The sequence below is a fragment of the Gilbertella persicaria genome (genome assembly GCF_025201335.1).
Source record: "Gilbertella persicaria strain CBS 190.32 chromosome Unknown B0P05scaffold_3, whole genome shotgun sequence".
In the NCBI taxonomy this organism is placed as follows: Eukaryota; Fungi; Mucoromycota; class Mucoromycetes; order Mucorales; family Choanephoraceae; genus Gilbertella; species Gilbertella persicaria.
This window is the reverse complement of record NW_026251964.1, coordinates 372,273-399,944: the sequence shown is the minus strand read 5'-3', so window position 1 is coordinate 399,944 and position 27,672 is coordinate 372,273. Positions and strand designations below refer to the sequence as shown.

General features: G+C 37.8%; 15 protein-coding genes across 15 annotated transcripts; 7 read left to right on the top strand and 8 right to left on the bottom strand.

Annotated features, from left to right (window-relative positions):
- Positions 1 to 14: 14 nt before the first annotated feature.
- B0P05DRAFT_524190 (uncharacterized protein) lies at positions 15 to 791 on the top strand (the record flags this gene model as incomplete). The annotated part of the gene is made up of 5 exons (XM_051576170.1): positions 15 to 233; positions 283 to 411; positions 455 to 499; positions 547 to 666; positions 726 to 791. Coding segments are annotated over exons 2-5 (358 nt in total), but the record flags the coding sequence as incomplete, so codon positions are not given.
- Positions 792 to 2,748: 1,957 nt separating this feature from the next.
- Positions 2,749 to 4,216, top strand: B0P05DRAFT_524186 (uncharacterized protein; the record flags this gene model as incomplete). Its single annotated transcript, XM_051576169.1, has 2 exons — positions 2,749 to 2,992; positions 3,081 to 4,216. Coding segments are annotated over exons 1-2 (782 nt in total), but the record flags the coding sequence as incomplete, so codon positions are not given.
- Positions 4,217 to 4,348: 132 nt separating this feature from the next.
- B0P05DRAFT_169593 (chitin synthase-domain-containing protein) lies at positions 4,349 to 8,125 on the top strand. Its single transcript, XM_051573130.1, has 3 exons — positions 4,349 to 4,498; positions 4,544 to 5,068; positions 5,116 to 8,125. Exons 1-3 carry the CDS (start codon positions 4,363 to 4,365, stop codon positions 8,085 to 8,087), a joined length of 3,633 nt encoding a protein of 1,210 aa, XP_051439080.1. The 5' UTR covers positions 4,349 to 4,362; the 3' UTR covers positions 8,088 to 8,125.
- A 258-nt stretch (positions 8,126 to 8,383) lies between these two features.
- B0P05DRAFT_461922 (uncharacterized protein) lies at positions 8,384 to 8,930 on the top strand (the record flags this gene model as incomplete). The annotated part of the gene is made up of 2 exons (XM_051574093.1): positions 8,384 to 8,850; positions 8,909 to 8,930. 2 exons carry the CDS (start codon positions 8,384 to 8,386, stop codon positions 8,928 to 8,930), a joined length of 489 nt encoding a protein of 162 aa, XP_051439079.1.
- A 406-nt stretch (positions 8,931 to 9,336) lies between these two features.
- B0P05DRAFT_577001 (peptidase M24, structural domain-containing protein) lies at positions 9,337 to 11,538 on the bottom strand (the record flags this gene model as incomplete). Its single annotated transcript, XM_051581753.1, has 7 exons — positions 9,337 to 10,281; positions 10,365 to 10,921; positions 10,971 to 11,022; positions 11,073 to 11,218; positions 11,266 to 11,329; positions 11,380 to 11,407; positions 11,468 to 11,538. The coding sequence occupies 7 exons, from the start codon at positions 11,536 to 11,538 to the stop codon at positions 9,337 to 9,339; spliced, it is 1,863 nt and encodes a 620-aa protein (XP_051439078.1).
- A 406-nt stretch (positions 11,539 to 11,944) lies between these two features.
- Positions 11,945 to 13,465, top strand: B0P05DRAFT_524175 (uncharacterized protein). Its single transcript, XM_051576168.1, has 5 exons — positions 11,945 to 12,575; positions 12,626 to 12,818; positions 12,868 to 12,961; positions 13,010 to 13,069; positions 13,143 to 13,465. The coding sequence occupies exons 1-5, from the start codon at positions 12,109 to 12,111 to the stop codon at positions 13,436 to 13,438; spliced, it is 1,110 nt and encodes a 369-aa protein (XP_051439077.1). The 5' UTR covers positions 11,945 to 12,108; the 3' UTR covers positions 13,439 to 13,465.
- Positions 13,466 to 14,194, bottom strand: B0P05DRAFT_524164 (uncharacterized protein). The gene is made up of 4 exons (XM_051576167.1): positions 14,076 to 14,194; positions 13,922 to 14,015; positions 13,716 to 13,875; positions 13,466 to 13,651 (listed from the first exon to the last, which is right to left on the bottom strand). The coding sequence occupies exons 1-4, from the start codon at positions 14,076 to 14,078 to the stop codon at positions 13,492 to 13,494; spliced, it is 417 nt and encodes a 138-aa protein (XP_051439076.1). The 5' UTR covers positions 14,079 to 14,194; the 3' UTR covers positions 13,466 to 13,491.
- Positions 14,195 to 14,474: 280 nt separating this feature from the next.
- B0P05DRAFT_524163 (uncharacterized protein) lies at positions 14,475 to 15,692 on the bottom strand. The gene has a single exon (XM_051576166.1). It carries the CDS (start codon positions 15,633 to 15,635, stop codon positions 14,499 to 14,501), a length of 1,137 nt encoding a protein of 378 aa, XP_051439075.1. The 5' UTR covers positions 15,636 to 15,692; the 3' UTR covers positions 14,475 to 14,498.
- Positions 15,685 to 17,981, bottom strand: B0P05DRAFT_601729 (uncharacterized protein). Its single transcript, XM_051583256.1, has 2 exons — positions 17,346 to 17,981; positions 15,685 to 17,295 (listed from the first exon to the last, which is right to left on the bottom strand). Exons 1-2 carry the CDS (start codon positions 17,938 to 17,940, stop codon positions 15,725 to 15,727), a joined length of 2,166 nt encoding a protein of 721 aa, XP_051439074.1. The 5' UTR covers positions 17,941 to 17,981; the 3' UTR covers positions 15,685 to 15,724.
- A 68-nt stretch (positions 17,982 to 18,049) lies between these two features.
- On the bottom strand, positions 18,050 to 20,169 carry B0P05DRAFT_169338 (uncharacterized protein). The gene is made up of 8 exons (XM_051573129.1): positions 20,082 to 20,169; positions 19,658 to 19,963; positions 19,562 to 19,610; positions 19,390 to 19,516; positions 19,249 to 19,337; positions 18,665 to 19,187; positions 18,298 to 18,592; positions 18,050 to 18,258 (listed from the first exon to the last, which is right to left on the bottom strand). Exons 2-8 carry the CDS (start codon positions 19,888 to 19,890, stop codon positions 18,177 to 18,179), a joined length of 1,398 nt encoding a protein of 465 aa, XP_051439073.1. The 5' UTR covers positions 19,891 to 19,963; positions 20,082 to 20,169; the 3' UTR covers positions 18,050 to 18,176.
- A 493-nt stretch (positions 20,170 to 20,662) lies between these two features.
- On the top strand, positions 20,663 to 21,531 carry B0P05DRAFT_583244 (uncharacterized protein; the record flags this gene model as incomplete). The annotated part of the gene is made up of 2 exons (XM_051582236.1): positions 20,663 to 20,806; positions 20,848 to 21,531. The coding sequence occupies 2 exons, from the start codon at positions 20,663 to 20,665 to the stop codon at positions 21,529 to 21,531; spliced, it is 828 nt and encodes a 275-aa protein (XP_051439072.1).
- Positions 21,526 to 22,860, bottom strand: B0P05DRAFT_576997 (tubulin domain-containing protein; the record flags this gene model as incomplete). The annotated part of the gene is made up of 4 exons (XM_051581752.1): positions 21,526 to 21,981; positions 22,028 to 22,321; positions 22,358 to 22,429; positions 22,483 to 22,860. The coding sequence occupies 4 exons, from the start codon at positions 22,858 to 22,860 to the stop codon at positions 21,526 to 21,528; spliced, it is 1,200 nt and encodes a 399-aa protein (XP_051439071.1).
- Positions 22,861 to 23,343: 483 nt separating this feature from the next.
- B0P05DRAFT_524149 (uncharacterized protein) lies at positions 23,344 to 24,403 on the bottom strand. The gene is made up of 4 exons (XM_051576165.1): positions 24,190 to 24,403; positions 24,047 to 24,146; positions 23,791 to 24,001; positions 23,344 to 23,746 (listed from the first exon to the last, which is right to left on the bottom strand). Exons 1-4 carry the CDS (start codon positions 24,210 to 24,212, stop codon positions 23,352 to 23,354), a joined length of 729 nt encoding a protein of 242 aa, XP_051439070.1. The 5' UTR covers positions 24,213 to 24,403; the 3' UTR covers positions 23,344 to 23,351.
- Positions 24,404 to 24,930: 527 nt separating this feature from the next.
- B0P05DRAFT_462022 (uncharacterized protein) lies at positions 24,931 to 26,141 on the top strand (the record flags this gene model as incomplete). Its single annotated transcript, XM_051574098.1, has 2 exons — positions 24,931 to 25,643; positions 25,784 to 26,141. Coding segments are annotated over 2 exons (1,071 nt in total), but the record flags the coding sequence as incomplete, so codon positions are not given.
- Positions 26,142 to 26,159: 18 nt separating this feature from the next.
- B0P05DRAFT_568186 (ATPase) lies at positions 26,160 to 27,496 on the bottom strand (the record flags this gene model as incomplete). Its single annotated transcript, XM_051581181.1, has 3 exons — positions 26,160 to 27,215; positions 27,263 to 27,414; positions 27,454 to 27,496. The coding sequence occupies 3 exons, from the start codon at positions 27,494 to 27,496 to the stop codon at positions 26,160 to 26,162; spliced, it is 1,251 nt and encodes a 416-aa protein (XP_051439068.1).
- Positions 27,497 to 27,672: the final 176 nt, after the last annotated feature.

Below are 27,672 nucleotides of genomic sequence, written 5' to 3'. Positions count from 1 at the left end.
CTTTCTCTTCATCGCGCCACAATTTTCCTTTTTATACAGTATGTCTAGTTCAAGAGAAGACAGAGGATATCAGCAGTGTATGCATGTTTTTGAATGATTTTTTTTATAAAACATATCCATCTTCATTATTCTTTTTGCCTGACATTGTTTATATAAAGATGACGATACTGGATACCATCGTGGTTATGGAGGAAGAAGTGATAATCGATACAGACCTACCGTTAATGAAAATGGTAAAGATAATATATATATATACATATACTTAGATACTCTATATTCTAGGTATGCAGACCATTGAAGACACTGTCTATATTACCAATTTGCCTCAAGATGTGACAGAAGAGAAATTAGCTGCTCATTTTGGTTCGATTGGTATCATCAAAACAGACAAAAAGTTAAGAAAACCCAAGAGTAAGTCTACTTTTATGCCTAAACTATACTGACACAATAACAGTCTGGATCTATCTGGACAAGGCAACCAATATGCCTAAAGGTGATGGTAAGTGCACAATCTAAGGGTTGTCAAGGGTTTGCTCATGTCCATAGCTACCTTGACTTATGATGATCCACCTTCTGCTGATGCTGCTATTGAGTGGTTTGGAGGTAAAGAATTTATGGGCAATATTATTCAAGTATCCAAGGCAGAAAGAAAGATCAATATGCCAGGTAAAAAAAAAAAAAAGAAAAGAAAGTTGATTGAAACATACACTCAACTATTGATTAAGCTGAACGAGGTAACCATGGTTACCGTAGCAACAACAACAACAACAACAGCAACAACAGCAGCAACAACAATAGATCTAATAATTACCGCGGCAATGATTCTAGAGAAGGAGATTGGTCTTGTGAAAAGTAAAAAGAGATAAAGTTAAACTTCATTTACTAACCTTAATTTTAGTTGTGGTGTGAACAACTTCTCTAGACGAAATGAATGTTTCAAGTGTCATGCTCAAAAGCAAGGAGGAGGCAGGAAACCTTATTCAAGCAGCAGTAGTAACAGCGGAAGAAGAGATCGTAATGATCGTAATGATCGTGGTGACCGTGGTGACCGTGGTGACCGTAATGATCGCAATGAACGCAGACATGACAGAAGGGATCGTCCTTATTAAGTAAGAATTACGTATATACATAATATACAGCAAGAACGGTAAATCTTGTCACTTTGAAATGTCTGTAGCCATAAAATAAATGTCAAAATTAATGACACTTTAAAAAATAATTGTCTACTTCAAAAAGAAGAATACAACTGTTATTCGTTTTTTAGTATTCCTATTTTTTTTATATTGATAAATTACTGGTGTCTTTATGTGATAAATAATAAAAAAAAATCTGAGATATGGTCAATTGATAGAACATCTTTTATAAATATAGTTTTTCTTTTTATAGAATGACTACAATGACTTCCTCTTCTCTAAGAAATTGCATATTCATACCAAAGTGGTCACCTTTTGGAGTGGATGGAATGTTCTCTAGTCACTCCCTCTTTACCCGATACTCTGCGAACATGTCTGATAGATGATGGTCCCTAAAAAAAAGGGTACGATGCATAAGAAACCTGCCGCTTAAATTAAAACAATTTGCTTTAGATCTCTTGCAATTTTTAGCGGCCGTCAATTATCTAATTACAATCATGACAATCGACTTTGCTGGATTGACAGCAAACAAACCGGACTTGGTCCAATACGGCGACCTCTGATGTCATGACTTGTCATTTTATGTATTCGTATTTATTTAGCTACTCATATCTATAAATTAAATTTACAAGATAATTAAATATTTCATAGAAAATGTTGACATGTATCTAGCATTTTTTTTTTTTTTTTTTTTTTTTTTTTGGTAACATTGGTATTTGGCAAGATGAAATCATAATTTGATGGAGGAAAGGATAAACCGCCCTAGAAACCAACCACAAATGACCTATAATACCAAAGGTACTGTCTAATGGTACTTTGATGAAATAAATAAAAATTTACAACTCAACAAGCGTACATTTTTTTTTATTGAATTTATTGATGATAAAAACATTCTATTGCTTATTCAACCAACTTTGCTGGTCATTTAACTCCATTCTACTTGTTTTGGAGTGAAAAAATGTGCATGATTTTTTTGGGTCAGTTTGATTTAATCTATTGACGCCTTTCTCTCTTGCTTTAAATGTCTATAGACATAAAGGGACAGGTGGGTTTGTTTTTTTAGGACAATTATTTTCTAAAGAGTGTCATTAATTTTGACATTTATTTTATGGCTACAGACATTTCAAAATGACATAATGTCATCGTTCTCACTATATATTATATATTCACGTTTATCTTGACTGCATATGAATAAAAAGGAAATCATGAAATGGAGACTTGCCTTTTATGGTAGTTTATGATTTATTATTTGCCACAAACCAACAACACCACGAGATCTGATGAAATCACAAGCAAGGATTCCTTTTTCTTTTTCTTACTCCTTACGAAATACAATAAAAAATCCAATGCGGTAAGCGGGTTTTGAATCTAAATTATACACACTGCTTTAAGGAGAATCACATTGTGATTGGTAACCAGCGAGGACATAGGGATTCCCTTTTAAGGCTTCTTAACCGACTCTTTCATAACTTTATTGTGTGCTAAAGTTCTAAAAGTAGCGCTTCTTTTGTGCATTTCTTTTTTTATTTTCTGCCTTTCCTTCTCCTTTCTTTTTTTTTCTTTTTCTCTTTTTCACTCCTCTCTTTCTCTTTTTTTTCTTTCTCTCTCTCTCTCTCTCACCCTTTGGCGTGTTGTTGTTGTCCCTAATTAACTCCCTTTCTTTGGTTTCTTATATTTAAAAAAAACCCATCCTTTTTTTTTATTTCTTTTTCTTTTCTGAAATCAATTCATCATGGCTTCTCTCTTGTCAATTCAATATGAACAACAACAACAACATCAATTAAGAGGAGGGTTGTTACCTTCTATGAAGTCTTCATTGAATACAACAAATCGATTGGCATATGTAGATGCCCTTGTAGGTAAAAAAAAAAAAAAAAAAGATACACTTGTAGAATGTGTATATATACATATATATATGTTCGCATACCAAACATCATGATTATTTAGATGTCAACGCTAGTGTGATTGAATCTATTTGGCAGTTACCTTCCAACAATAAAAACAGTGTTGTACCACTTAGGACATTTATTCAAGAAGTACTGAAACGATCAAGAACAACCTATTCAACACTCCAGACAGCCTTGTTCTATCTTTTTCGCTCAAAGCCTCAAATCACCATGTATTTAGCTAAAATGAGACATACAAGCTGTTGGGAAGATGCCTATGTCAGCTGTGGTCGTCGCATGTTCTTGGCCAGTTTAGTGGTTGCTTCCAAATTTGTACAAGACAAGACATATCGTAATTCAGCTTGGGCAAAAATAGCAGGTTTACCAGTCTCTGAAGTCAATGCAGCCGAACGTATTTTCCTCAACATGATGGATTACCGTCTTTATATATCTCAGCCTGTATTTGAACATTGGCATCGTGTGTTACATATGCATGTGGAAGCAAAGACACTTCATCAACCTACGTCTTTACTTGACTTTTCTGATTTGTTATTTGCTGCTCGTCCATTAAGACAAGTTGAAGAGAAACAACCAGATTATACACCTTCACCTTGTACAACTCCAGCTCGTCCAAATGGGTACAAGTATCAAAAAAATCAGCATGGTTGGACACTTGTACTTTCACCAGCTCCATGCGAATGCTCACATACAAATAAGAGAAGAAGAAGAAAGACAAGTATTCAATCGATTACTACCTGTTATTGTCAGCCACCTTCACTTTCAAGTTCAATCAGTTCTTCACCTATGCAAACACCTTCACCTACTCGCATGAATAACCCAGGTATCTCAGTCTTTCATTGGACTTCACCACCACCATCCCTTTCCAAAAAGAGGAAATTGACCATTGTAGAAAGTAATTCTGGCTCATATAACATTAGTCATGTCAGACAATCATTGAAAGATTAAGTTTATTATACATACACATCCATCATTTTATATACACTCCTTTTTCATCCATACATTCACTTTATATTATCTTGTATGACTCTATTCTTTATATATATATAATTATCCCTTCTTTATTACATATAACCCCAGTTTCTTTCTTTCTTTATACATTATACATATCATTTGTTTTTTTTTCTATATATACACACATATGAATGCTTTTTTTTTCTTTTTTTTTTTTGAATAAAACACTACAAAAAAACCCCCCTTTCTATTATTATTATTATTATTATTATTATTATTATTATTATTATTATTATTTGATGTGTTTAACCCAGATTCTTTTTTTTTTTCTTTTTTTTTTGTTTTTTTCAGTATATTCATGAAAGAGAATAATGATAAAAAATGACTCAAAATATATACGACCTTCTTGTCGGCGTATCTTTTGGGTCGCATATACTAAACTATGTACATTATTTATACCTGATATACTCTTTCAATATATTCCATATGGACAATTCAAGACAAAAGGTAAATAAAAGAATTTTTATACATAAACTCATACAAGAACAATAGAAAGAAGAATTGCTTTACGAGAAAAGATAGCATTAGTATTGACTTCTTTATTTATTGTGGTCTTGTTTTGTGTTTGGTTGGAATTCATTACAGCCTTGTTTTGTGACCCACCACCTACTTATGAAGACAATGTTGTCTATGCCAATAGCTCGAGATTGTCTTCTATCAATGGTGTTGTGGTTGATTGGCAAGATCTAGGCAACACATCTCAAATGACAGAACAAGTCAACAGATATCCTCATTACGACTTATCGCCCATGTTTCCTAATTTTATGCAGTTACAACGACCGGCTGATCGAACCACGTATAACAACCAATACATAGACAGCTGTATTAACGGCTTTAATCGCTCTACACAAGCAGACAATTGGCTAAAATACAAATTAGCCACTGATCCCGGCTATAAAGTAGAGAACAACAAACTCGTCTCTTGTCCTTATCCTACTCAACGAAACAAGACGGGTGCGTCTTGCTTTTATTCAATCATGAGTGAACAACAATTCTTACGATACCCAAGAAAAGGAGGTAAGACTTTCATTCATGGCCATTGCATTGTATTGACTTTGTATTAGTGCTCAAGTTTGATGCTGCCAGTGTGTATAATAATTATTCAACATTACCTTATCATAGTTCACAAGGACAAGCATTTGTCATTCTTGACGGTACAGTCTTGGATATCACAGATTATTTAGAGGGTGTCACGAATGTCGTTCGGGTCGCACAAGGCTCTTACTCTCGATCGTTTGCTATGGATCGAATGTTCTTGCCCTTAGATTTAACCTTGTTGCTCTATGTCCATATGGGTGAAGATATCACTCAACGCTATTATAAAGACATAAAGAATCCTCATGCCTATCGACAATGCCTTCATACCTTATTTTATCATGGAGTAGCCGAACTAGAACAAGACATAGGCTGTGCTCATATCAACTTGGCTTTATGGATCACACTCGGCTGTTTTTTGCTCTATTTCTTGGTCCGCATGAACCTCGCTTACTTGTCTCGACTACGATGTATACAGAAACTGGTCTATAAAGCAGCCCCTTCGTCTCATTCAGCAGAACATGCTTTTCGGCGCACCCTCTCGATCATGAGCAATCATCGCCACTTGCCACCTTACACACTCTTGTTCATTCCTTGTTTTGCTGAATCTTCAGAGACATTAAGACAGACATTTGATTCACTTGCCAGAACCAATTACCCAGACACGCGCAAACTGCTCTGCTTTGTATGTGATGGACTTGTCAAGAGTAAAACAGACACCAAAGAGTCCTATCTCTGTATCTTGGATGCCTTGGGCTATAGTTCTACCAAGGATCCTGAATTACGCTCGTACATCTCATTGGGTCAAGGGTCTCGTCGGATCAATTATGCCAAAGTGTATGCAGGGTTCTATGAATCAGGACGTAATCGCGTGCCGTTCTTGTTGATTGTCAAGGTAGGCGCACCCCATGAATCTCTCTCGACCACACGGGTACCAGGCAATCGTGGAAAGCGAGATTCAATGCTGATGATGCTTGGGTTTTTAGAACGATGCATGAATTTAATGTATTATCGCATCACACCACTTGAATTTGAACTGTTTAATCTCTGTTATAACCTACTGGGCATTGATCCTCGACAATTGAAATACATGTTGGTGACTGACGCCGATATTCAAGTGCAAGACAATGCCATCTGTCGACTGGCTTCTCGGCTTGAAGCAGATCCAAGATTAATGGCTGTCAGTGGTCATATTCGGCCTGCGAATCCTGAAGAAAACATCGTAACCATGTTACAGATCATTCCGCTCTATTTAACTCAGTACGCAGGTCCAGCCTTTGAAGCTTGTTTAGGGACAGTCACTACGATTCATGGTGGATTTGTGATGTATCGACTATGGTCAGAGACAAACAAGAAACGAACTATGTATTATCCGTTTGATGCATTCAGTCAATCCAGTCACGAAAGCGCACATCCTTTTCACTCGACTGAAAAACACGCCAAAGTCAGTGATGAAATTGTACCAGGCGATATGCGATCCACCAATGCATTTCAAAACTTGGATTTAAATGATGATGATGAGGATGATGATGAGGATAATAGCAGTAGTGATGATAATGTGACTTCTACCACAACCACCAATACCACTGTTACCAGTACATTTCGAACCAAAATGAGCTTTCGTCGTCGTGTGCACAAAAAGAAAAAGAAGGCAACTTCACCTCAACCACCTGTCTTTTCTTTAGCGCCGAACTCAAACATAGAGCCTTGTTGTATTCAACCTACTGTTTTGCGTGGTTTAGCAGCACCTAAACCCAGCACAATGCATATGGAGAATTTGCTGTTGTTAGGTGAAGAGCAATACTTTAGCATTGTTTTATTACGATCGAATCCTAACCGCCGACTTGCCTTTGAGCCTGAAGCAGTAGGCTATGCTGTCTTGCCAACGCATTTCCTTGTACTTCAGGCCCTTGCCATTCGACATTTACGCACCACCTTTCATTTCCAACTCGAATTTCAACATGTGGCTAAACACTTGGGTTGGATGTACTGGATTGTATCATCGACTAAACTACTGGATACCATCTTTACAATGCCTTTGACAGCTTACTTATACTCGGTCTATATTCGCTATTTCACTTACCATAATCTTGCATTTGCTATCATTGTCGGTGCATTTACCTCGCTTATACTACTGCATGTCATCTATTTTATTCTGCGACGTCAATTTAAGTACACTATTTGGCTTATTCTGTATTGCTTGTTTGCTGTCCCTTTTTTCAATATCTGGTTTGTGCTGCTCTCTGTTTGGCATTCGAATACTGCTTATTTGTGGTACGATGTCTGGCCTACCCAATTCAATCGTCGCCATCGACTGCATGGTATTCTCATGGACGCTCACGAGCAGAGTGAACACCAAGACAATGAAGATACAATCCCTCGTATGCGTCTGACAGACTTTGAAGTGCTGGAAGCAGAGAAAATAGCCCAGCGTGAAAAAGAACAAGCTGAAATGTTGGATGCCAAATTCAATGGATTTCAAGGCTACGTCCATGTTCAGCAAGGTCATGCCAGCAAACCTTCTTGGTCATCCTCTCATCTCGACTCACCTTTGATTTCTTCACCTCCTTTAGCTCAAATAAGAGATAAACTGAAATTGAATGGTAGTCATTCTCGGTTTGCCTCAGATGAAGATGCACGTCGCTACATGATATCTCAAGCATCGTCACAGACCAGTAGTCCTCGAAACCCATTTGTTCATGTTTTAGATGATATGATAGACACACGGCGACATCGCAAGACGCGGTCTCAGTCATCTTACTTTAGTCACACTTCCCAGCCTGATCATCAAGAGATGTTTATGCCACCACCTGTTGTACCACTGCCTACTCAAGAAGATGACACAGAATCCATTATTTCTCTTTCAAACTCGGTCATTAGTCTTGAACAATCACATGTAGAATATCATGGCAGTAGTCTGGGTGGTCGATATATACGCTCTTCTTATCATGATCAACAGTCAGAAGGAAGGGATAGACCTGTACATTCTAGATACACTTAATTGTAAAATAAAATAAAATTCTAACGTGAAAAACAGCCAATCATTTTTCCGTGTGACTCTATATTTCATGTATTTGCTTAGGTAATCCATCTCAGGGACAAGTGCTTAAATTAGACTACTTTTTGTGTGTGTGTTGCAAGCTTTTGATGCCTGTTTATTCTTCACCTTTATTAGATATTGCTTTACCTAAACCTCTTGTTGTGCCCACTTTCCAGCTGAGTGGCCTTTATGCCTGTATGTTGGGGTTAGATTATGTCCTTTTACGCCATCACAAACAACTGATGATGAGTAAAAAGATGGTAAGGATAGGCATCACAGCCATCCATGCTGCTGTACCCATCTGTATTGTCTCACCCCATGTACCCAACAATGTAGCCTTTGCAGCTATTCCATGGTTCTTAGCATCTTACAGTGCTTATTTGCCTACAGAGCAATTTACACTCAAACAATGGATCCAGGCATTGTATGATACTGTGGTGGACCGCACAGGCCAGACCAGCCATGCTTTTGGTCTCATCAAGATGGCACGTGGACTTGCTAAATTAGTTTTGCTGTATGTGGGCGTACAGCCACTTTTACCTACGATGCCTGATGCCATGCTGAACTATCCTTGGTTCAGTAGTGAGAGTTTGTCCTATACTTTCTTGTTTGGCGTGAAGGCGTACCTTGTCTTGGGATGCGCGGATGTGACTGCAGGTCTGGCTCAAGCTCTCACTGGTTGGCGTATGGTAGACATGTTTGATTCACCCATTTTAGCAACAAGGTAAGCGATCATACATACGAAATCAAATTCACTTATTTGTTTTTCTTAAAAAAAAAAGCCCTATTGATTTCTGGAGGTAAGCACATCACAAACAGAGATTGTTGTGTTGACGTGTTACTTTAGTCGTCGTTGGAACAAGACAGTGCGCAACTTGTTACATGTTCAAGTGTTTCGTTCTCAACACACATCCTCCTCGAAATTAAGCCGAGGATTACTTACGTTTGTGACGAGCGGTATTTTTCACGAATTGATTGTCTGGAGTATTTCTCGAAAGATCACACTTGAGAATTTCTCGTTTTTTACGCTTCATGGTATAGCTTGTATGATCCAAGCCAAATACGGTTCAAAAGCTCAACCAAAAGGATGGAAGCGATTCGCCTGTGTGTTGGCTCAATTAAGCTTCATGACACTGACAGGCCGCTTATTTCTTGCTCCTTTCCTTCGCACACGGTTTACTCAAGTCTTGACAATCAATAAACATTTATTTTAAATAGGACTTGTTTCTTTCTTAAGCCATGCTGTAGCAACTGCGTTATGAGCCACAAGGGGACCTAACTTGGTCAAACATTCTTGATGGTAATCATTCACCCATTGTCTTTCAGAAGGAGACAACAGCTCCACGTCAATTAAATTACGACCCATAGGGGCTATGGTTACATGTTCAAAGCCCAAATAGCCACGTCCACCGAAATTGTTGGGTGTCTCTACGTCTTTGACCAAGATGACATTCTCAATACGAATACCAAACTTGCCGTCTTCATAGTACCCAGGTTCATTGGTAACTGTCATACCAGCAGCCAAAGGTGTATCGTTGTAACTGACACGAATACCAATACCATGAGGACCTTCATGTACATTCAAGAAAGATCCTACACCATGACCTGTACCATGTAAGAAATTCAAACCGTCTTGCCAAAGAGGTTGACGAGCAAAAGGATCCAATAAGTAACCGGTGGTGCCCTTTGGAAACACCACTTGGTCAATAGCAATGTGGCCCTGAAGTACACGTGTGAAGCAACGCTTTTCATAAGCAGATGGTGTGCCAAAATGGAACGTACGGGTCACATCTGTGGTGCCGTCACGGTATTGTCCACCAGAATCACACAAGTAAATATGGGCGGGATCAATGATCTTGCAGGTCTCTTTTTCGGGCTTGTAGTGGATAATAGCGCCGTTAGGGCCTGTGGATGAGATGGTGGCAAAAGACAAGCCTACATAGTGTTCTTGAGCAGCACGGAATTGTTCAAGACGGTCAGCGCCATCTACTTCAGAAAGTTTTTCACCAGCCAAAAGCTTTTGTTCAAGCCAGGCAAGGTATTGGACAAGAGCTGCACCGTCGCGAAGATGACAGGCACGCATACCTTCCAGTTCTTCTTTGGTCTTGATAGCCTTGGCATCGGTAATAAATGATCTTTCTTCCAAGACATTGGACTAAGGATAAAGATGGCCTTAGTCTTTTTTTTTTTTTTTTTTTTTTTTTTTTTTTTTTTTTTTTGTATATCATCCTATCTTACCTCGCCTACAGCGACTTCCACAGCCAAGCTTGTCTTGTTGTTCACCAACAGTTTCTTTCCTTCAAACTGTAATGTCTTTAAATCATCAAAGAACTGAGTATAAGGCTTGACAGTAATACTTGCTTGATCCAAATGAGACTTGACTTCCTCTGTCACTTTATCTAAATCTACATACAACATAGCTTCGGATACATTCACCACAGCATAAGAGAAAAAGACAGGGTTACATTCAATATCAGAGCCTCTCAAGTTAAATAACCAAGCAATTTCATCCAAAGCAGAGACTACAGTACCGTAAGCATCACGCTTTTGGATATGTTGGCGTAATTCCTTCAACTTTTCTTGGACTGATTTACCTAATTTCATCAAGGTTACTATATTTGGCATTTCTTGACTTTTTCTTTTCTTACCAGTATATTCAATAGGTTGTACAAAAACCTTGTCTTTAGGTGACTCGGGTCTATCTTTACCCCAAGCAAGGTCGATTAGGTTTTGGCTGATAGGAATTAAGCGAGAACCCATAGGTTCAAGTTGAGATGTTAATTGATGAGCATCGACTAACAAAAAAAAAGTCAATACCCTACAACACAATACAATGTCTATTACCAGCATTAATAAGAGTAGGGTCAAGACCAATTCGTGAACCAGCACTGACATTCTAATGAGACTATTAGGTTCATGCTTTCTTCAAACCACTTTTTTTTTTACCTTGACTAAATATTCTTGCCAAGTAGGTACTTGGGGAAGACCTTGTTTCATCAAACTCCAATTTTCATCTAATTCTTGAGATGCTTGTAAAAAGTAACGACCATCAGTAAAAAGAGCAGCTTCGGTAAGAGTGACAATGGCAAACCCTGAACAATAGAGGCGTGAGAAAAGCTTATTTTCTATTTATCCTTACCAGCAGAACCAGTAAAGCCAGAAATCCAATGACGACGCTTATCACAGTCAGCAATATATTCACTCTATCAAGACAGTATAAGTAACATGCAAATATCTATTTATTTTGTTTTACTTGGTGAGCATCTTCAGAAGGAACAAGACTAGTAAAAAAAATACGATGTTAACTTTATGCAGTAGAAATAATATTTTTTCTTCTTTACTAGACATGGATGTCTTGTTCCTTCATTAAGGAGCGAAGACGAGCAAGGCGCTCTGATGTAAAGGTAGGCATATTGAATGAAAAAAGAAAGAAAGAAAAAATAGCATACACATTTTTTTTATCTTTTTATATTACGACGCGAAATCACAAGACAACATGTATTTCTGTGACTGAAATTTCTTTTTTCTGTAAAAAATATAACTTACTAAAAAGGTGCATAATAGACATTCATTTGACATTGTGCATCCTAATTATGAGGATTTAACAGTGATCTTGATTAAAGAAGCCAGCCGACGTCATTTAGGCTTTTTTTTTTTCATTGACCGATATTCTCTACCAAACACAATGTATACATATATATATATATATATATATATATATATATATGTGCGGTCTCCTATTCAAACAAGACTTTGATAATATGTATATTTTATCTATCAGCAATATGTTTCTTCTTTTTTCTTTTATTTGAAAAGGAAAGAAAAGGAGAAGGAGGAATGATCGCCGCATTGATATCGAATGGTTCTGATCTTGACTTGTCTTTATAGACTTCAAACCCCGTTCCACCATTCCCTTACCTCTTTCTCTCTTTTTTTCCTTTCATTCCTCTCTCCCTCTTTTTTTTTCTCTCTCAGTTTTAAAATGTCACAGCAACAACCAAAAAAATTCGTTGAAAGCACTATGGATAGAAGCAGGTCAACTCGTTCTGCCTCACCTGTAATGGAGGATATAGGTTCTCCTGCTTCTTCTTCAGCAGAAGAAACTTCTGTTGTTTCTTCACTCAATACCCCTAACATGATAACCACTACAGTGACTCATACTGGAGCAGGTGGTCGCGTGACACGGTCGCAATCGGTAGAGTCAAGCGGTTATGAAACAACAGACTCTAGAAAGCGGAAACGACACGCCAAACCTACTTCAGTACCTAACAGCAACAAAAAAAAAACAGACCCTTCAAAAATGTTAACCTCAAGTCCGCCCCCTATCTATTCTTCTTCTTCAAGCGTCAAGGAAGATACAGAACGCGAAACAAGAAACTCTTCTCAAAGACTATCTAAAGAAGCAAGAGAAGCTAAAAAAGCTCAAAGAGATCTTGTGATTAAAGAAAGGCAAGTAACACAGTCTTAATGATTTTATTCATTTGTTTTTTTTATATTAGACTTGAAGAATTGGATAAACTTGAACAGGCTGTCAAGGATGGATCACATTCAGAATATCACAAGTTATTAAGCAATATTGAACAAAAGAGAGCCAATATGCTACATGTCGTTGAAAAGCGTAGATCTCTTGCAGAAGGGATCGTCACTAACTTTTTTAATTGGCAGAAAAATGCAGCTTATTCACAATACCATGTAAGTCAAATAACATACACGCATTAGGGGCTAAAGAAAATTACAAAAGTGGGACAAATTAGCCCTCCGACGATCCATGATTCAGCATGTACAACATAAAATGAATATATTAGAACAAGAATATTATTCAAATCATGTCCAAAGTAACATACAAATTCAATGGTATCGTATTCACCTATTTCATTTTTTAGGCTCTTTAGATGAAGAACATCTTACTGAATGGGTTCCTCCAGATAGACCTTCTATGATTAATATCCTTTTTTTTTCTTAAGAAAAAAAGAACAATTTTATTCAGTTTATCATTTTCCTTAACTCGATGTATACGTTCTTTAACTTTAGGTCTATCTGAAGAAGATGCTGACCAAGACCTTGAATGGGCAAAACAAGACCCAGTTATAGAAGAAAAGAATAATCCAGATACGGTGAAGGCCTCCTCACCACAGATACCATCCTCTCAATCACAAAAAGAAGCATCTCCTCCACTTGATATGCTGGCGTCGCTGGCCGACGGACAACAAAAAAAGGAAATGAAAGAGCCTTCTGAAAAGATGTATACTCTACCACCCTTAAATTCATGGCGATATAACAATGACAATGAAAGACCTTCATTGCCTACTTGATATATATATGTTTAAAGTATGTGTGTATGTTTTGTTTATTAAAATAAAATGAATTAAGCAGAGCGATTGGCCTTGTCCAAAACGGCTTCATAGTCAACTTCTGAGGCATCAGTACCTTGAACTTCAATAGCAATGCCAACCAAGTTTCTACGGAGAGCATCCTTACTAGAGGCGTACACCATCTTGTGACGAATCTTGGACGTATCGGGGACCCTAAAAATAATAAAAACGCGTTAATTCAGCCTCACACTAACCAACACACAACACACAAACTTACCAAGCATAAAATGTAATCTTGCTTCTTTTACCTTCTCCGGGCTTTTCGTATTCGAAATCATAGACAGCATAACGAGGTTCATCAGCAGGAAGTTGAGCCAAGAATTCATCATAGTCACCACTTTCAGCAGACTTTTCAACAACAATTTCAGAGTTGGTATCTTGAATGAAATGAGTTACAAATGACAGAAACAACAAAAGGCTTACCGTTTAACTTGAAGATGAGGTACTTGTATCTCTTACGAATCTTGAGTTCTTCATAGAGCTTAAGACATTCGTCATTAACTGCGACACCGGATGACTATTTAGAAAAAGTTAGTTTCATCTCAACTGTTTTCTTCGCGTTTATATCAACACTTACCATTTTTTTTGTATATATACGAGTTGAAAGAAAAGAAGAGAAAAAAATAAAAGGAAAATAAAATTATCTATTTTATAGTGTAGCCCCTATCGTATCATCTCTCTCTCTTTTTTTTTTTTCATTACACCACTCTAAAACTCGCTGAGTTTCTTATGGAATTTGAATTCCCATACATACAAATCATCTGTTTGAATCCAATACCAAAAGGAAAGAGTCTAGTTTATAATATATATAAAATACTTGGCTTTCTTTTTCTTTTCTCTTTTTTAGTTGTACTTCCTTGTGTCTGCCAAGCTATAAATGTTCTTTTTTTTTATTTTATTTTATCAAGAAACGTCATACACTTAATGGTCGCACTAAATTTTGTTATCCGCAAGAAAAAAGAGTGGTCAATATCAAGTGATGATTCAGGGCAAATTTTATTTAAAAAAAATCATATCTAAGAAAAGGACCATTAAAGAGTCTACCCGTGATGGACATAAACAGTAATTGAAGTCCAATACATAAGAGACGAGTTTTCCCTTTAGGTTCTCGCTTTAATGGACCTTGCCGCACTCCAACTTCAATCATGACAGCCACACCTTGTAGTGTAAAAAACATGAAATTCTCTAATGTTATCTTTCTACAGGCACTCATAATAATCAGTTCATGAAAAATACCGCTAATAATAAATGTCAGTAATCCTCGGCCTTTTTTTGTAGACCAGAAAGTACGGTTTTCTATATCTTGAACAGCAACAGCAGTATGAACATGAGCATGAACATGAGCATTAGCAACAGCAGCAGCAGTAATACTTCGAGTAATTCTTCTATTTGGTGGTTGATCTATGACAGTGATTGATTTTTTTCTTTTATGCAATGATGTCTTTGCTTTTTTTGTAAATACTTGTGTATGCAACAAATTACGCACGACTCGATTCCATCTCCTGCTCCAGAAATCTCTTGGACTACTAGCAAGCATAGGCGAATTGAACAACGACACCAAGTGCCAAGCAAAGATCGTCTGTTCAACACCAATAAAAAAATCAACCACACCCAACATACAATAGCCTTTGATGCCAAACAGCACGGTATAAATACAGCTCATAGAATGATACCATGGATAGGCCAAAGCGTCTTTGGCATGACTAGGTAATAAGGGGTTTACAAATACATGTAAAAAACTAATCTTGAGTACTCCCAAAGCCATTTTCTGAAGACCCTTGAGTCGTATGATGGTGTCATGGGTGGGTGCATTGTCCTTGTCGACAATGATCTGAAGGAATGCTTTGATCCACTTCCATGGTGTCAAGTCATGGACTGGCATGTGTGCTGAATAGGTTGCTAAGAACCAAGGTGTTGCTGCAATCAGTACGTTAAGAGGAGGATTATTTGAGATAAACACCATAGGTACTAACACATGAATACATGCCATCAATAGACGTATAGATGTATGGTCATGACGTAGCAAAAAAAGATCAACATAGGCTAAACAAGCATAGATAGATAAAAGTGTAGGCAGAGGTAGTATATACGCTGGAGGAAGTGATATTTCTATGAATGGAGAAGCTGAATAGTCCATAAGATAAAAAAAAAAAAGAGAATAAGAACACTACGCATTTTTTTTTTTTACTACTACAAAAAGGGAAAGAATTTTTTTTATTATATAACTTAATAGCTTCTACCAAAGAGCATAAAGTGCTTTGCATGATGGTCACAAGCAACACACTTGGTGACACCAGGAACAATAGGATCTTCAGTAGGTTGTTTGAAAGGCTTACAGAGAGATTTGGCACCCATGGAAGGAGCACGCTCATCTTCTTCTTCACCTTCAGTAGCAACCTTGGCAGAACGTTCCTTGATATCATCTTCACATTCAGTACGGTCACACCAGGGAACCAAAAGCAGTTTCTTGTTGTTAAGTGTGGGAACAAAGTCTTCCCACTTGTTAACACGAATAATAGATTCTTCCATCTTGTTCTTGGCCTTTTGATACATGTCATTTTGAATGGTATCAAGAGCTTCCTTGATGCCAGCTTCAAGGTTATCAAGAGAGACAGAGAACTTGGCACCTGTGTCACGACGAACACAAGTGACTTGGTTCTTCTCCAAATCTTTAGGACCCACTTCAAGACGAAGAGGAACACCACGGATCTCCCAATGGTTAAACTTGAAACCAGGGGTATAGTTTTCACGAAGATCAGCCTTGCTCTTAAGACCAGCCTTCTTGAGACGAGTAGCCACAGCTTGACAGGCATCAAAGATCTTATCTGATTCTTCCTTGGTTGTCTTGACAGTCAAACCACAAGGAACAATCACAGTCTGAATAAGAGCAACACGAGGAGGCAAGACCAAACCCTTATCATCACCGTGTGTCATGACCATGACACCAATGGTACGGGTAGAGATACCCCAAGAGTTTTGCCATACATGGAGCTTTTTGGCTTCTTCGTTGGCATTTGCAGGGGCACTGGGGTCTTCCACCGTAATATTGAACATCTTACTAAAGTTTTGACCAAGACAGTGAGAAGTACCACCTTGAATAGCACGACCTGTGGTAGGAATAAAACCTTCCACTGTGGTCGTGTAATAACCACCAGCAAATCTTTCCTTTTCAGACTTGACACCCTTGACCACGGGCAAGGCCAAGTAATCATTGTAGATTTGTTCATAAAGATCCAAGATTTCCTTGACTTCCTTATCAGCACTCTCCAAAGTCAAGTGAGCAGTGTGGCCTTCTTGCCAAAGGAATTCACGGGTACGAAGGAAAGGTTGAGGGTTCTTGAACTCCCAACGAACAACAGAACACCATTGGTTGATACGGAAGGGCAAATCACGGTGAGAACGAATCCACTTGGAGAAGTAAGGATACATCACAGTCTCAGAGGTGGGACGAATGGCAATGGGTTCTTCAAGATCGCTGTTACCAGCCTTGGTGACCCAAGCAACTTCAGGAGCAAAGCCTTCAATGTGGTCCTTTTCACGCTGCAAGACACGGTTAGAGACAAACATGGGGAAATAAGTGTCCTCCACACCCATTTCAGTAATAGCAGCATCGAAGAAGTTGGTGATCTCCTTCCACACATTGTAAGCCGAAGGACGAAGGATGTAACAACCAGAGACATCGTAGTATTCCAACATTTCACTCTTGGTCAATACTTGTTGATACCACTTGGGGAAATCTTCTTCCTTTTTGCAGCCAAGACCCATTTGGTTAAAGTCTTCAGCAGGAACAGCAGCAGCTAGAAATAACGCGTCAAAACGAACCAACAATGTGTGCCTTTTGTCTTACCTTCTTTCTTTGCAGCCTTGGGAACATTAGCAGGCTTGGCTTCAGCAGCAGCAGGTTTAGCGGCAGCCAAAGCCTTGAAATCAACATCGATGAATTCCTTTTGGATGGAACTCAAATAAGATTTCAATTCATCAACACTAATAAAGACAGTCTTGTCAGCAGCAGAAGGATGGAAAGCCAACAAGGTAGAGCCAGCAAGTGACAAAATAGCATGATCTACCACAAGATGGATCAAAGAAAGATCTTGAACATTGGATAAAGCAAAAGGAGAGACACTGGCTTTATCGGCTTGGAAGGTTTCTTTTAATAAATCTTCATTGGCGAAACGACAATCCTTAAGAGAAAGCTTCTTGCCAAGAGCAGTAGCGTTTGTCTCGGTAGAATCCAAGGCAATCACAACTACTGGTGTAGGAGCAGCAGTTTTGGCAGTCTTGGGCTTCAGGATCAAGGTTTTGGTGATCTCAAAAGTAACGTCCTTGGTGTTGGTCAAGGCTTCGGCCCATGCTTTGTTGTCACTGACGGCGTCGTGAGAAACTGTCTTTGGTGTAATGGAAAGCTTGGAAAGGGTCTCCAAAACTGCGTCGAAGGGTGGCATAATGTAAAGAAGAGAAAAGGAACAAAGAAAACAAAAAAAAAAGGGGGCCAGGTGAAAGAAAAAGGAAAAAAAAAATTTGTTTATGTCGGGGCTCAAAACCAGGAGAACCTGTCAAATCCAAGATTGATTTTATTTGACAAGAAGGATAGAAAGTGATTTATGCATCTTAAGATAAAGGGTTTAAATGAACTAATGATCACTTTGAATCACAATGAATGATGCTCGTTATTTATTATTTATGGTCTAGTGAGTTCATTTGATGTACGCCATTGTTTTGACTTGAACCGAGAATACCTTAAGCCACAAGCATTACATAATCTATAGACGTATGAGATATATCAAATGGAATATACTTACGTTTTGTTTCCATCTGGGCCGCGTCTCCATTCAGGACTATTGCTTGTACGACATCTGACGCATATTTTGACTGTATCTTGCATAATTGTGTTTGTGCTCTGATGCTTTCTAAAACTGACTCTTTTCTTCTTTTCTACATCATGCTGTCTGATTTCGAGATTCTTTCCCTGTTGTGGCTGGCACATTTGCTTGGGTTTACCAGAATAGATACGAAACTTTTGAAAGAGGGCTGCCATTCTTTTTTGAGAAAGAGGAGGCGAAGAGGACTTGGAACACGCATCCAATGGCTCGACCTCTATCTTTCTTTTTTAGTTATAATTTGTAAGCATCATTTAAGCATTACAATTTTTTTCTTTTTTATACTTACCATTCGCATTGAACCCTTTTGTGTCTGTTAATGTAGTACCAGCTACAATATTGCCTGATTTTTTTTCTTGTTGTAAATTGTTGGCGTCCATGAGTGCGCTTAAAGGACTGTGATGCATAGGCGATGTTTCTCGAGAATAGACAGGTGTTACCTGACATGATTCAAATACAATGTTTCCATAAGGTATAGAAAGCCGCTGGAAATGACATGTTGTGTCAATGAAATTCACCATGGTGCTAGCATAAAAATGACGAGTACAAGGAATTTCTTTCTTGAGTTCTATTTTGGGTGGTGGTTGATGACTGTTCTCAAATAGGCTGCTTTTGTATTCTTTCATAATCAAAGCTTTACCAATTGATTGTGCTAGTTCGACTGCATATGACGTTTTGGGGTCATAAAATGGCCAGACAAATAAGGGTTTTAAACTTGCTTGATCTATGACTTGAAAGATACGTAAAGGAGGAGCTCTTGTCATGAGTGGTTCATGAACAGCTCTTAATGTATGTTTAAGATTTTCTGCATCCTTGGGAAAAAAAAAGGAACGTAAGTTCAAACATATGTGTGTTTTGAAAATTTCTCTTTACTTGAATATCAAAGATGCCTTGCGTAGATTCAACACAAGTGATATCAGATGCTAGCAAGTTGTTTTTTAAAGAGCATTGACTATTAGTTTCTATACAAAAAGGAAATCAATCTCTTTTTCTCACACAAAGCTAATGATTTACCTGCACTATGAAAGAACGCCAATAATGTATTTTCAGTTGCTGTATACATCACAATATCAACAATATCCCAAGTTCGATAGTTTTGGATGTCTATTTTTTCATGAGTGGTTGGTGATGTACTAAAAGGCTGTCAAGGATTAGGTATAAGCAAATACAGGATGATGAAATTTACATTATTGGCAAAACTTGGTCTTAATAAGCTTAGACTTTTCAATTGACATCTTTTTTTTTAGAGTTAGCATAGATTGAATCAACTCTATGTTCTTACCTTGTTACAGATCCAGCAAGTGTTTTTAGTTTTAAGAAACGAGCAATGTCTGCTTTAGCAAGCTCAATCTCACTCGGATGCATAAAATCAAACAGTGAGCGATAAAGTAATACATCCTTTGTTGTGAGACCAGAGTCCGAGATTTTTGCAGTACCCATCTTTTGAGAGATACTTAGGAATCTTAGGTTATCGTCTAATGATAAAATGGACCAAAAACAAAGGCTGGAAGTCATGCTTAGAAAGAAAAGAAAAGAAAGACAATGATTTTAGTGTTTTATATAGACGTGTCTCTCTTTTGTTTGTTCTCTGTTTAAAGAAATTGTAGTTTGATTAGAAGCGTATTATTAAGCGTTGTCTTGTGACAGGTAAAATAGAGAGTTCAAAAAAAAAAAAAAGAAAGAAAAAGAAGGAATCCTTTCATTACCTTTGATTATGTTATTTACTGTAAAACTTGATTAAATCCGAGTAGAGTATAGAGATGAAAATGATATTCCAAATGGTCTCTATGAAAATCTTCTCTTTTTTTTTGAAAGTGACTTGATATGCAAAAGATGGAAAAGAAGAAGAAAAAGAAGAGGAGAGAGAAAGAGAAAAAAGGACGTTTGGTTATCTTTTTGGTATGCATTTAATTTTATTGCGCAGGCAGTTTGACATGACACAATGTCGTGGTTTTGTTACTCTAAGCCCAACTTATTTAAGAATACTTGTTTACTCGATTTATTATTTTGTGGCAAACAAAAAACCAAGATAGCGTCATTATACAAAAAAAAAAAAAAGGAGACTATATAAATACAAGTTATAAACCAACTTTTGTGATTCCTGTCTAATTGAACAATCAATATTTTTAGATAAAAAATCATCTCCCCTTTCTTTGAGACTGGTAAGAAAAAAGTTGTGTAGATCAGTTGCTATAAAACAGTAACTCGGAATAAAAAAAAAAAAAAAAAAAGCAGGAGTTCATTTATGCATAGCCACAACATTTGAGTAATTTTGTTTTTTCTTAAAATGTCACTTACCAATACAAAGCAGCAACTTGCTGAAGCCATTAAATTATATGAACATATCGAGTCTAAAGTGAAACAAAATAACCTGGAAGCTTATACAGAAGACGAGTGGCGTCAATTCTTAAATGATATTGGCTACCAAACAGTAAATAAGTACAAGTGTTATCATAGACTGATCTTCTTTAGGCTCGTTTGATCCAAATAAGCCGTCATATCGACAATCCAGATCGCATACAGTTGTTAAACAAAAAGCAAGCCAAACTCAAACGACACAAAGCATGGAAGAAACAACACAAGAAGCGTACGCGTCTACAGAAACTTCAAGAAGCCAGAAGAAGTGCGAAATGGATCAAAGAAACTGAAATGAAAGTGATCATGTCACCATCTGTCATTGCACAAAAACAAAAAGAGCAAAAACAGGCAACAAAGACAACAAAAGAAGATGCTCGCAAGTCAAAGGTGAGGGAATTATCCAGGATGCTCAATGCACTTGTTCAACTACGAGACTTGAGACGAAAAAAACTCGAGTCCAAAGGTCATTTCTTTGCTGAGAGCGGCAACCAGTTCTTTAACAAGGTGAAAGAATGGCATGAAGCTAATACAGAAATAGAAACCAAACAAGAACAGCCTCAAACAGAACTTGCCATTCATCCAAATGATGTCTGGCAACATACAGCCATTGATAAAGAAGCTTATGCCTATTGGTGTGCTGCAGACCAAACACTTGATCGTCTATTGGACATACGTCGACAATGGGATCATTATATTTTATTTGACGGAAACGATCAAGACGTTCAGCATAAAGTACCGCCTATGTTTGTTCAGCCATCTCCTCCTGCCAATCCTATTTGGGCTTCCTATCTATTATAACATCATATCATCATCTTCTGTATTATAAACATCAGATAAAGTCATCAATTTCTCTTTGGTCTCTAAAAAGTCTTCTCTGCTCAGACCATATTCGCCTTGTGTGTATTCCCAAAAGTCATTGATGTGGATCGAATTCATGTTGAATACATGTTGGTCTATGCTTGCTTTTAGCTCAGAACCAGAAGCAAGATGAGTAAGCACACTTGCTTGCTGAGGACGTTCTGTTGAAAGCCTTGGATCAATAAAGCCATCCAAATTGACTCGAGAAGTGAACAGACGAGGATAAGAGTCAGGAAGCGGCAGAGGACAGTCAAGACTAAAACGAGATTGAAGAGGATCATTGGTATCTTTGAAGTCTGCATACAGACTCTCTAAATAACGCTCTTGATCTTGAGGATTGTCTAATAAGCCTCTTGCCACAGTCACTTCTCCATAAACATCTTTTTTCATCTATTGATCATAAGTCCTCCTTTTTCTTTCATTTAGGTCTCTCTACCTCTTTAGATACTTTATCCAACAATGATAGCATAGGCTTCATTTCATTTGGTTTCAGCATGTTTAAAGTATCTGTATATCCTGTCTTCAAGATGGGCAAAGGCAAACAGACAGACAATGCAGCCAAGCGAGTATTTCTGACCCAATTTAATTGACTCACTGTATCTGCCATGGTGATTGAATTTTGCTTTAATCGATAAGGCAAAGAATGGGTCTCTAAAGCGGCTGCAATCATGGCACTTGTATGGTATCTAGACATTTCATTGAATTGAACATAAGGTGACAATCCACATTGCTGAACTGCCTTGGTTGTGGGTGTATAAATAGGTACATAAATGCTTGATAATTCAGCAAGACGAGTCAATCCCAAAGATCTGTTGAGCATGATTTTCTGTTGATGACGCTATCCCCATAGTCCATCAGTATGAGGTGGGGGTTTCATTCACTGAGACTTACTTGTGTTCTATAAGGCGCAAAAGAATCAGACATGCCAAATGTGATAATAGGTGTCTTTGCAAACTCATCCCGTATATGATGCAACAGTCCTTCAGTGAATCCACCAAAAGCGTCATCGACATCAGTCAAAAGATGAAATCCTTGAAGACGATCACACTCTTCCACAAAGAACCGAAAATTATCTTCAAAGATATCGACTTCCTTTTCATTCTCGACATAGGCTTGTCTTCCAATCGTATAATTGTCAAATGGTGTGATGTCATTGTCCATTTGATGAGTAACAATAGGATTAACAGACCGAGGATGATAGTAAATACGGTTATAATCAGACCAGTTATGGACAACCAAGTCCAAATCATCAAGGACAGCTTGGTCCATAATGGAATCATGTTCGTTTTCCATACGATCTAATTCTTGTTGATATTTGTTCTTTGGTATGGTTCTGTTAATACGGTTGATGCCTTGTTCCCAGAGAATAGGTGTATCTTCATCTGTTCCAAACAATTGATTGTACTTTTGCATGGAACCAAATCCACCTTTTAAGTCATAGATTAAAGTACGAGGTGTATAAGTAACTTGGCCCTAAACAAGACATGAGTGCAAGAAAGAGAGAGCGCGTTGCTTACACTGGTTGTTTCTCCTTGTCTATACAAAACTTGATGATCAATCTCATCTTTCAAGGTCGATCTCGAGAAATATTCTTCCTTAAAAAAAAATAACAATGTGAATACAACATTGCCTCATACTGTCTCTACTTGCCTGAGCATTCCAAAAGTGAGTACCAACATGGTTGGCTAAAGAACCTAGTTGTAAAGTGATAATCTCGTGCATCTATACAAAAAGAGAAAAGAGAAAGAAATAAAGTCACTTTATTTTTTATGTTTTTGCTTTGCTTGAAGTGTTTCAATACGGTTGAACTGTGAATTATAAGCCCTTGTTCTATCGTCCATCTCTTCTTCTATGGGATTATGGCCTAAAAATAAGCTTTTTGCTCTAGCCTGTTCAGCTTTTTCTCTTTCTAATCTTTTAGCTCGAAGTTCTTCTATAGAACTCTTGTGCTCTTTTTCTTTATGACGATGATGTTTAGACTCTTTTTTATGCTTCTTTTTCTTGAGTGATTTTGTAATGTATTCTAAAGGGTCTTCCATCACTTTAATGGCTTCTCTTTTACGTTTCTTGCTATCGTCTCTGTTGCTTTTGAATACATATTGATCCTTATATTTGTCTTCTTTTTTATCTGATCGAGCATACCAAGGACGATCCTCTATAACGGATCAGCAAAGGGAACACACAAAGGATCCTACTTACGTTGGCTTGTTCCTTTATCAAGGTACATGGTAAATTGCTTTTCTTGTTTGTCTTGTTTGGTTTTCTTTTCTGCTTCATATTCCTCATTCGTTGCTTTATCTTCAAGATCTTGAAATAGATTGACATGTTGAACTACTGATGATGGTTTTGTTTCCACTGGCAAGTTGACATTAGCTCTTTGTCTTAACAGTTCGAGCCTTGCTTCACTTTCCTATAGACAAATTAAGCTCATAGGGTGAGTCATTCGATTCCTTACTGCTAATACAACTCGATCATGTTTCTTTTTAGCTTCTTCTTCTGCCTTAGCTTCATCTTGACGAACTTTCTCAATATTTGCTTTGTTATAAACATGCCAACTAGTACAGTTAGGTAATATTTTCTCTTGTTTTCAAAACCTACCTTTTATGGTGTAAAATATTCATATTGAAAAAAAAGAAAAAGAGTTGAGTGACACAAAGTAGCGTCGTTGAAACTTGAATCAAGATAGAGTTACACGCTTAAAGATGTTTCAAACTGCAGCTTCTTTGTATTATGTAATATTTACTTGAATGGCGTTACTCCTTATAAAGAATCGTTCTCTTAACAGGTTTTTGTTTGTACAAATAGCCTCCTACTTTTTCTTTATTTTTTTATTTTCTTTCTTTCTTTTTTATGTCTGAACATACAATGGCAACACCTTTATATCATCAAAGATCGCATTCTATGCCTGTTGGACATGCATTTATAAAGTAAGTTATCCTTGTTAGTATTAAACTCATCCCCTCCTTTTTTTTTAAAAAAAAAATAAAGTAATCATTCAATGATGGCAAATGGACTAGACAACCATCGTACATTTGACCTTAAAAGGTACTTGTGTGTGTGTTTGTTATCTCACTACTCAACAAGCTTATATATACATACGTTTTTTTTTTTTAGATCCGCAGATGCACAAATAACAACAAATGAGGGATTTCCTCTTCCTATACCTAAATCCGTCAGTTCACATTTCCGTACTTCTGAAGAGAACAAACAAGAGACAGAAGAATTGAGTTTCTTTCATCATCCCAAGACACTTTTGAACGTATTTGACTATCAAAAGAAAAGGTAACCTATACACGCTATAGATACTATCTATTCATATCTATTTATATCAGTTGTCCAGTCATCTTGAATTGCAAGATGGATAGAGGGTTTTTTATTTCTCAATCCCATTGGACTTGTTACCGAAGAAACTATTTCCAGGTCACTGCTTCATTTATCGTTCCTGGTCATACAGATCAAAGTTGCTATGCATTGCAACTGTATCCCGATAAGCCAATGCAACCTATTCAACGATTCTTTCTTCGTCTTAGAGCCTGTACTTCTATCACCCCCACACCACCTTCATCAACAGACGAAATCAGTTCATTAGAAAACTCTAGTGTTGTGAAGCCCATTGCTCTGACTCAAATGACACCTAAACGTGATAAAGGACCACAAAGAGAACCCCCTGTTTTACCCATTACCCCTTCCGATAGTGCATTTAGCAGCGAACAAGTTTGTGTCACCTTTGAACGATTGCAGTTTCGTGTGGCCACTGCCAATAATGGGAAACGTAGAGCATCGCAACAGTACTTTTGTCTGATCTTTCAGCTGGTAGCTCAATTAGAAGATGCCACTCAACATGTTGTGTCTGAATGCTATTCTTCACCATTGGTTGTCAGAGGAAGAAGTCCAGGTCATTATAGCACAGAACCTCAAACAAAAGATGTAAGAAAGAAAAAGAAGCTTGTTTCTCCTCAACAGGAAATGTTGCCATCACCTACAACTTCTGTCAGTCAACTTACTAAACCCTCACCTCCTCCTATGGATGCTTCACCTCAGTTTATGGCCACGTTACCTCCTCCTCCTCCTCCTCCTCCTCAGTATGTCTATACGCCTCCCCCATGATATTAGATGCTAGACAAAACAACCATGAACAAGAACCACCTTATCAGCCTATGGTACCTCCCACCATGATGAATTCCGCTTTCAGTCAATTTCATGGTCGATCTCAGAGTGCCAATGACTCTGATTTCTTTGCCAGAAACCGTCTTAAATATCAACGCCATGACGAAGGCGGCTTGTTTGATGATTATCATGTAGGCATCCAAAGTGCATTAAGAAACTGGCAACAACAAGTGGCTCGTCAAAGAACGGATTCAGGCACTACGTTTGATGATGCTTCTTCTTCTGCTTATCTGTCTTCTGAAAAACAAACAAAGTCCAGTACGCCTGTTTCTTACCATTCAGGTTATTCACAACCTTCGATGGCCAATCATTGGTCACCTCGTCAAACACATTATGTAGAAGAAGCCTCACCTAAATTGTATCATCATCACCACCACCAATAATAAACTTATTTTTTTTTTTTATTTAAGTTCATCACGTACCCATGCTTGACTTTGCATTTGAATCAATCTTGATAAAGCTCTTTGAAAAGCAAACGCTTCTTCTTGTCCAGTAAATAAAGGAGAAGATATGTCTGAGACATCAATGTCTAAAGAAGCGAGCATTTCTTCTTGCATTTGTTCTTTGCCTTCTTCTGCATGAAAGATGTCCATCATGCTGTTCTCAGCACTAGCAATCAAAGTCACATGAGATTCATACATGGCATCAATAAACGTAATGAATCGGCGGGCTTCTGCACGGTGCTTCATGGTCATACGGGGAATATCTGTCAAGATCACTGTATGGAAATGCTTGACGATCTCAAGATAATCAGCAGCACTGAGGGGTTGAGCACAGACATCTGCAAATCGTACTTTGGCCACACCGTCTAGTTGTTGTGGAATTGTCAAGGTACGAGACAAGAAATGAAGGTCCATAGGTTTCATAGGCTTATTGTGTGTCAAGCGTTGTGTGATCTTGTCTATCTTAGCCTGTGTGTCTTGATTGAGTGGATAGAAATAGACTTGAGATTGAATACGCTCTATCTTACGATAATCAGTACCAGAATCCAAGCAGAGGACATCACATTTGTTCATGAGTAAATCAATACAGGGCAAGAAAGACACACGCTGAATGCCATTCTTGTAGAGTTCAGTAGGGTGACGATTGGACGTGGTGATCAAGACAACACCCCGTTTAAAGAGTTCTTCAAACAAGTGACGAAGAATCATGGCATCTGCAATATCTGTCACTTGGAATTCATCAAAGCATAAGACATAGGCTTCTTTGACCAGATCATCTGCCATAGGTGAGAGTGGATCACTTAGGCCAGGGTGCCTTGTCTTGATTTGATGCAGACGTTGATGCACATCCAACATAAAAGCATGGAAATGAACTCTTCGTTTACGACGGATGGGCAGACTATCAAAAAAGAGATCCATGACCATGGTTTTCCCTGTACCCACATTACCATAGATGTATAAGGATTTAGGTCCATGATGCTGTGCCTGATATTTGGTACCAAACCATCGAGTCCACTTGATTTTCGAGTTATTTATGATCCTGATTGTATGGGTTTACTTACTGAATGACTGGGTGATTGATAAGGTGGAGGTGTATAGCCTTGAAGTTGATGCCATACTTGATCGAGTTTCTCTATCACTTGTCTTTGACCGGGATCTGCTTTTACAGGTCCTCCCGTCTTTGTGATCTCGTCATAGCGTTGAATAGGTGATGCTAGACAGCATGAGTTGAGTTATAGACATGTCTTCTTACCTTGATAGGATGAATGAGGTTCCATAGGAACTGTGTTTGTCATGGTTGAATTCCATTGCCGAGCATAAACAAGGGGTAACCGTTTAATAATATTAGTAGTATTAATAGGAAGTCTATAAGGAGTTATTCTAAGGTTTCTGTATGCTATTCTTGTCGTTGCTCGAAGCATGGATGTGCCTAACAAAAGGGGGGGTGGAAAGAAAGAAAAAGGTAAACAAA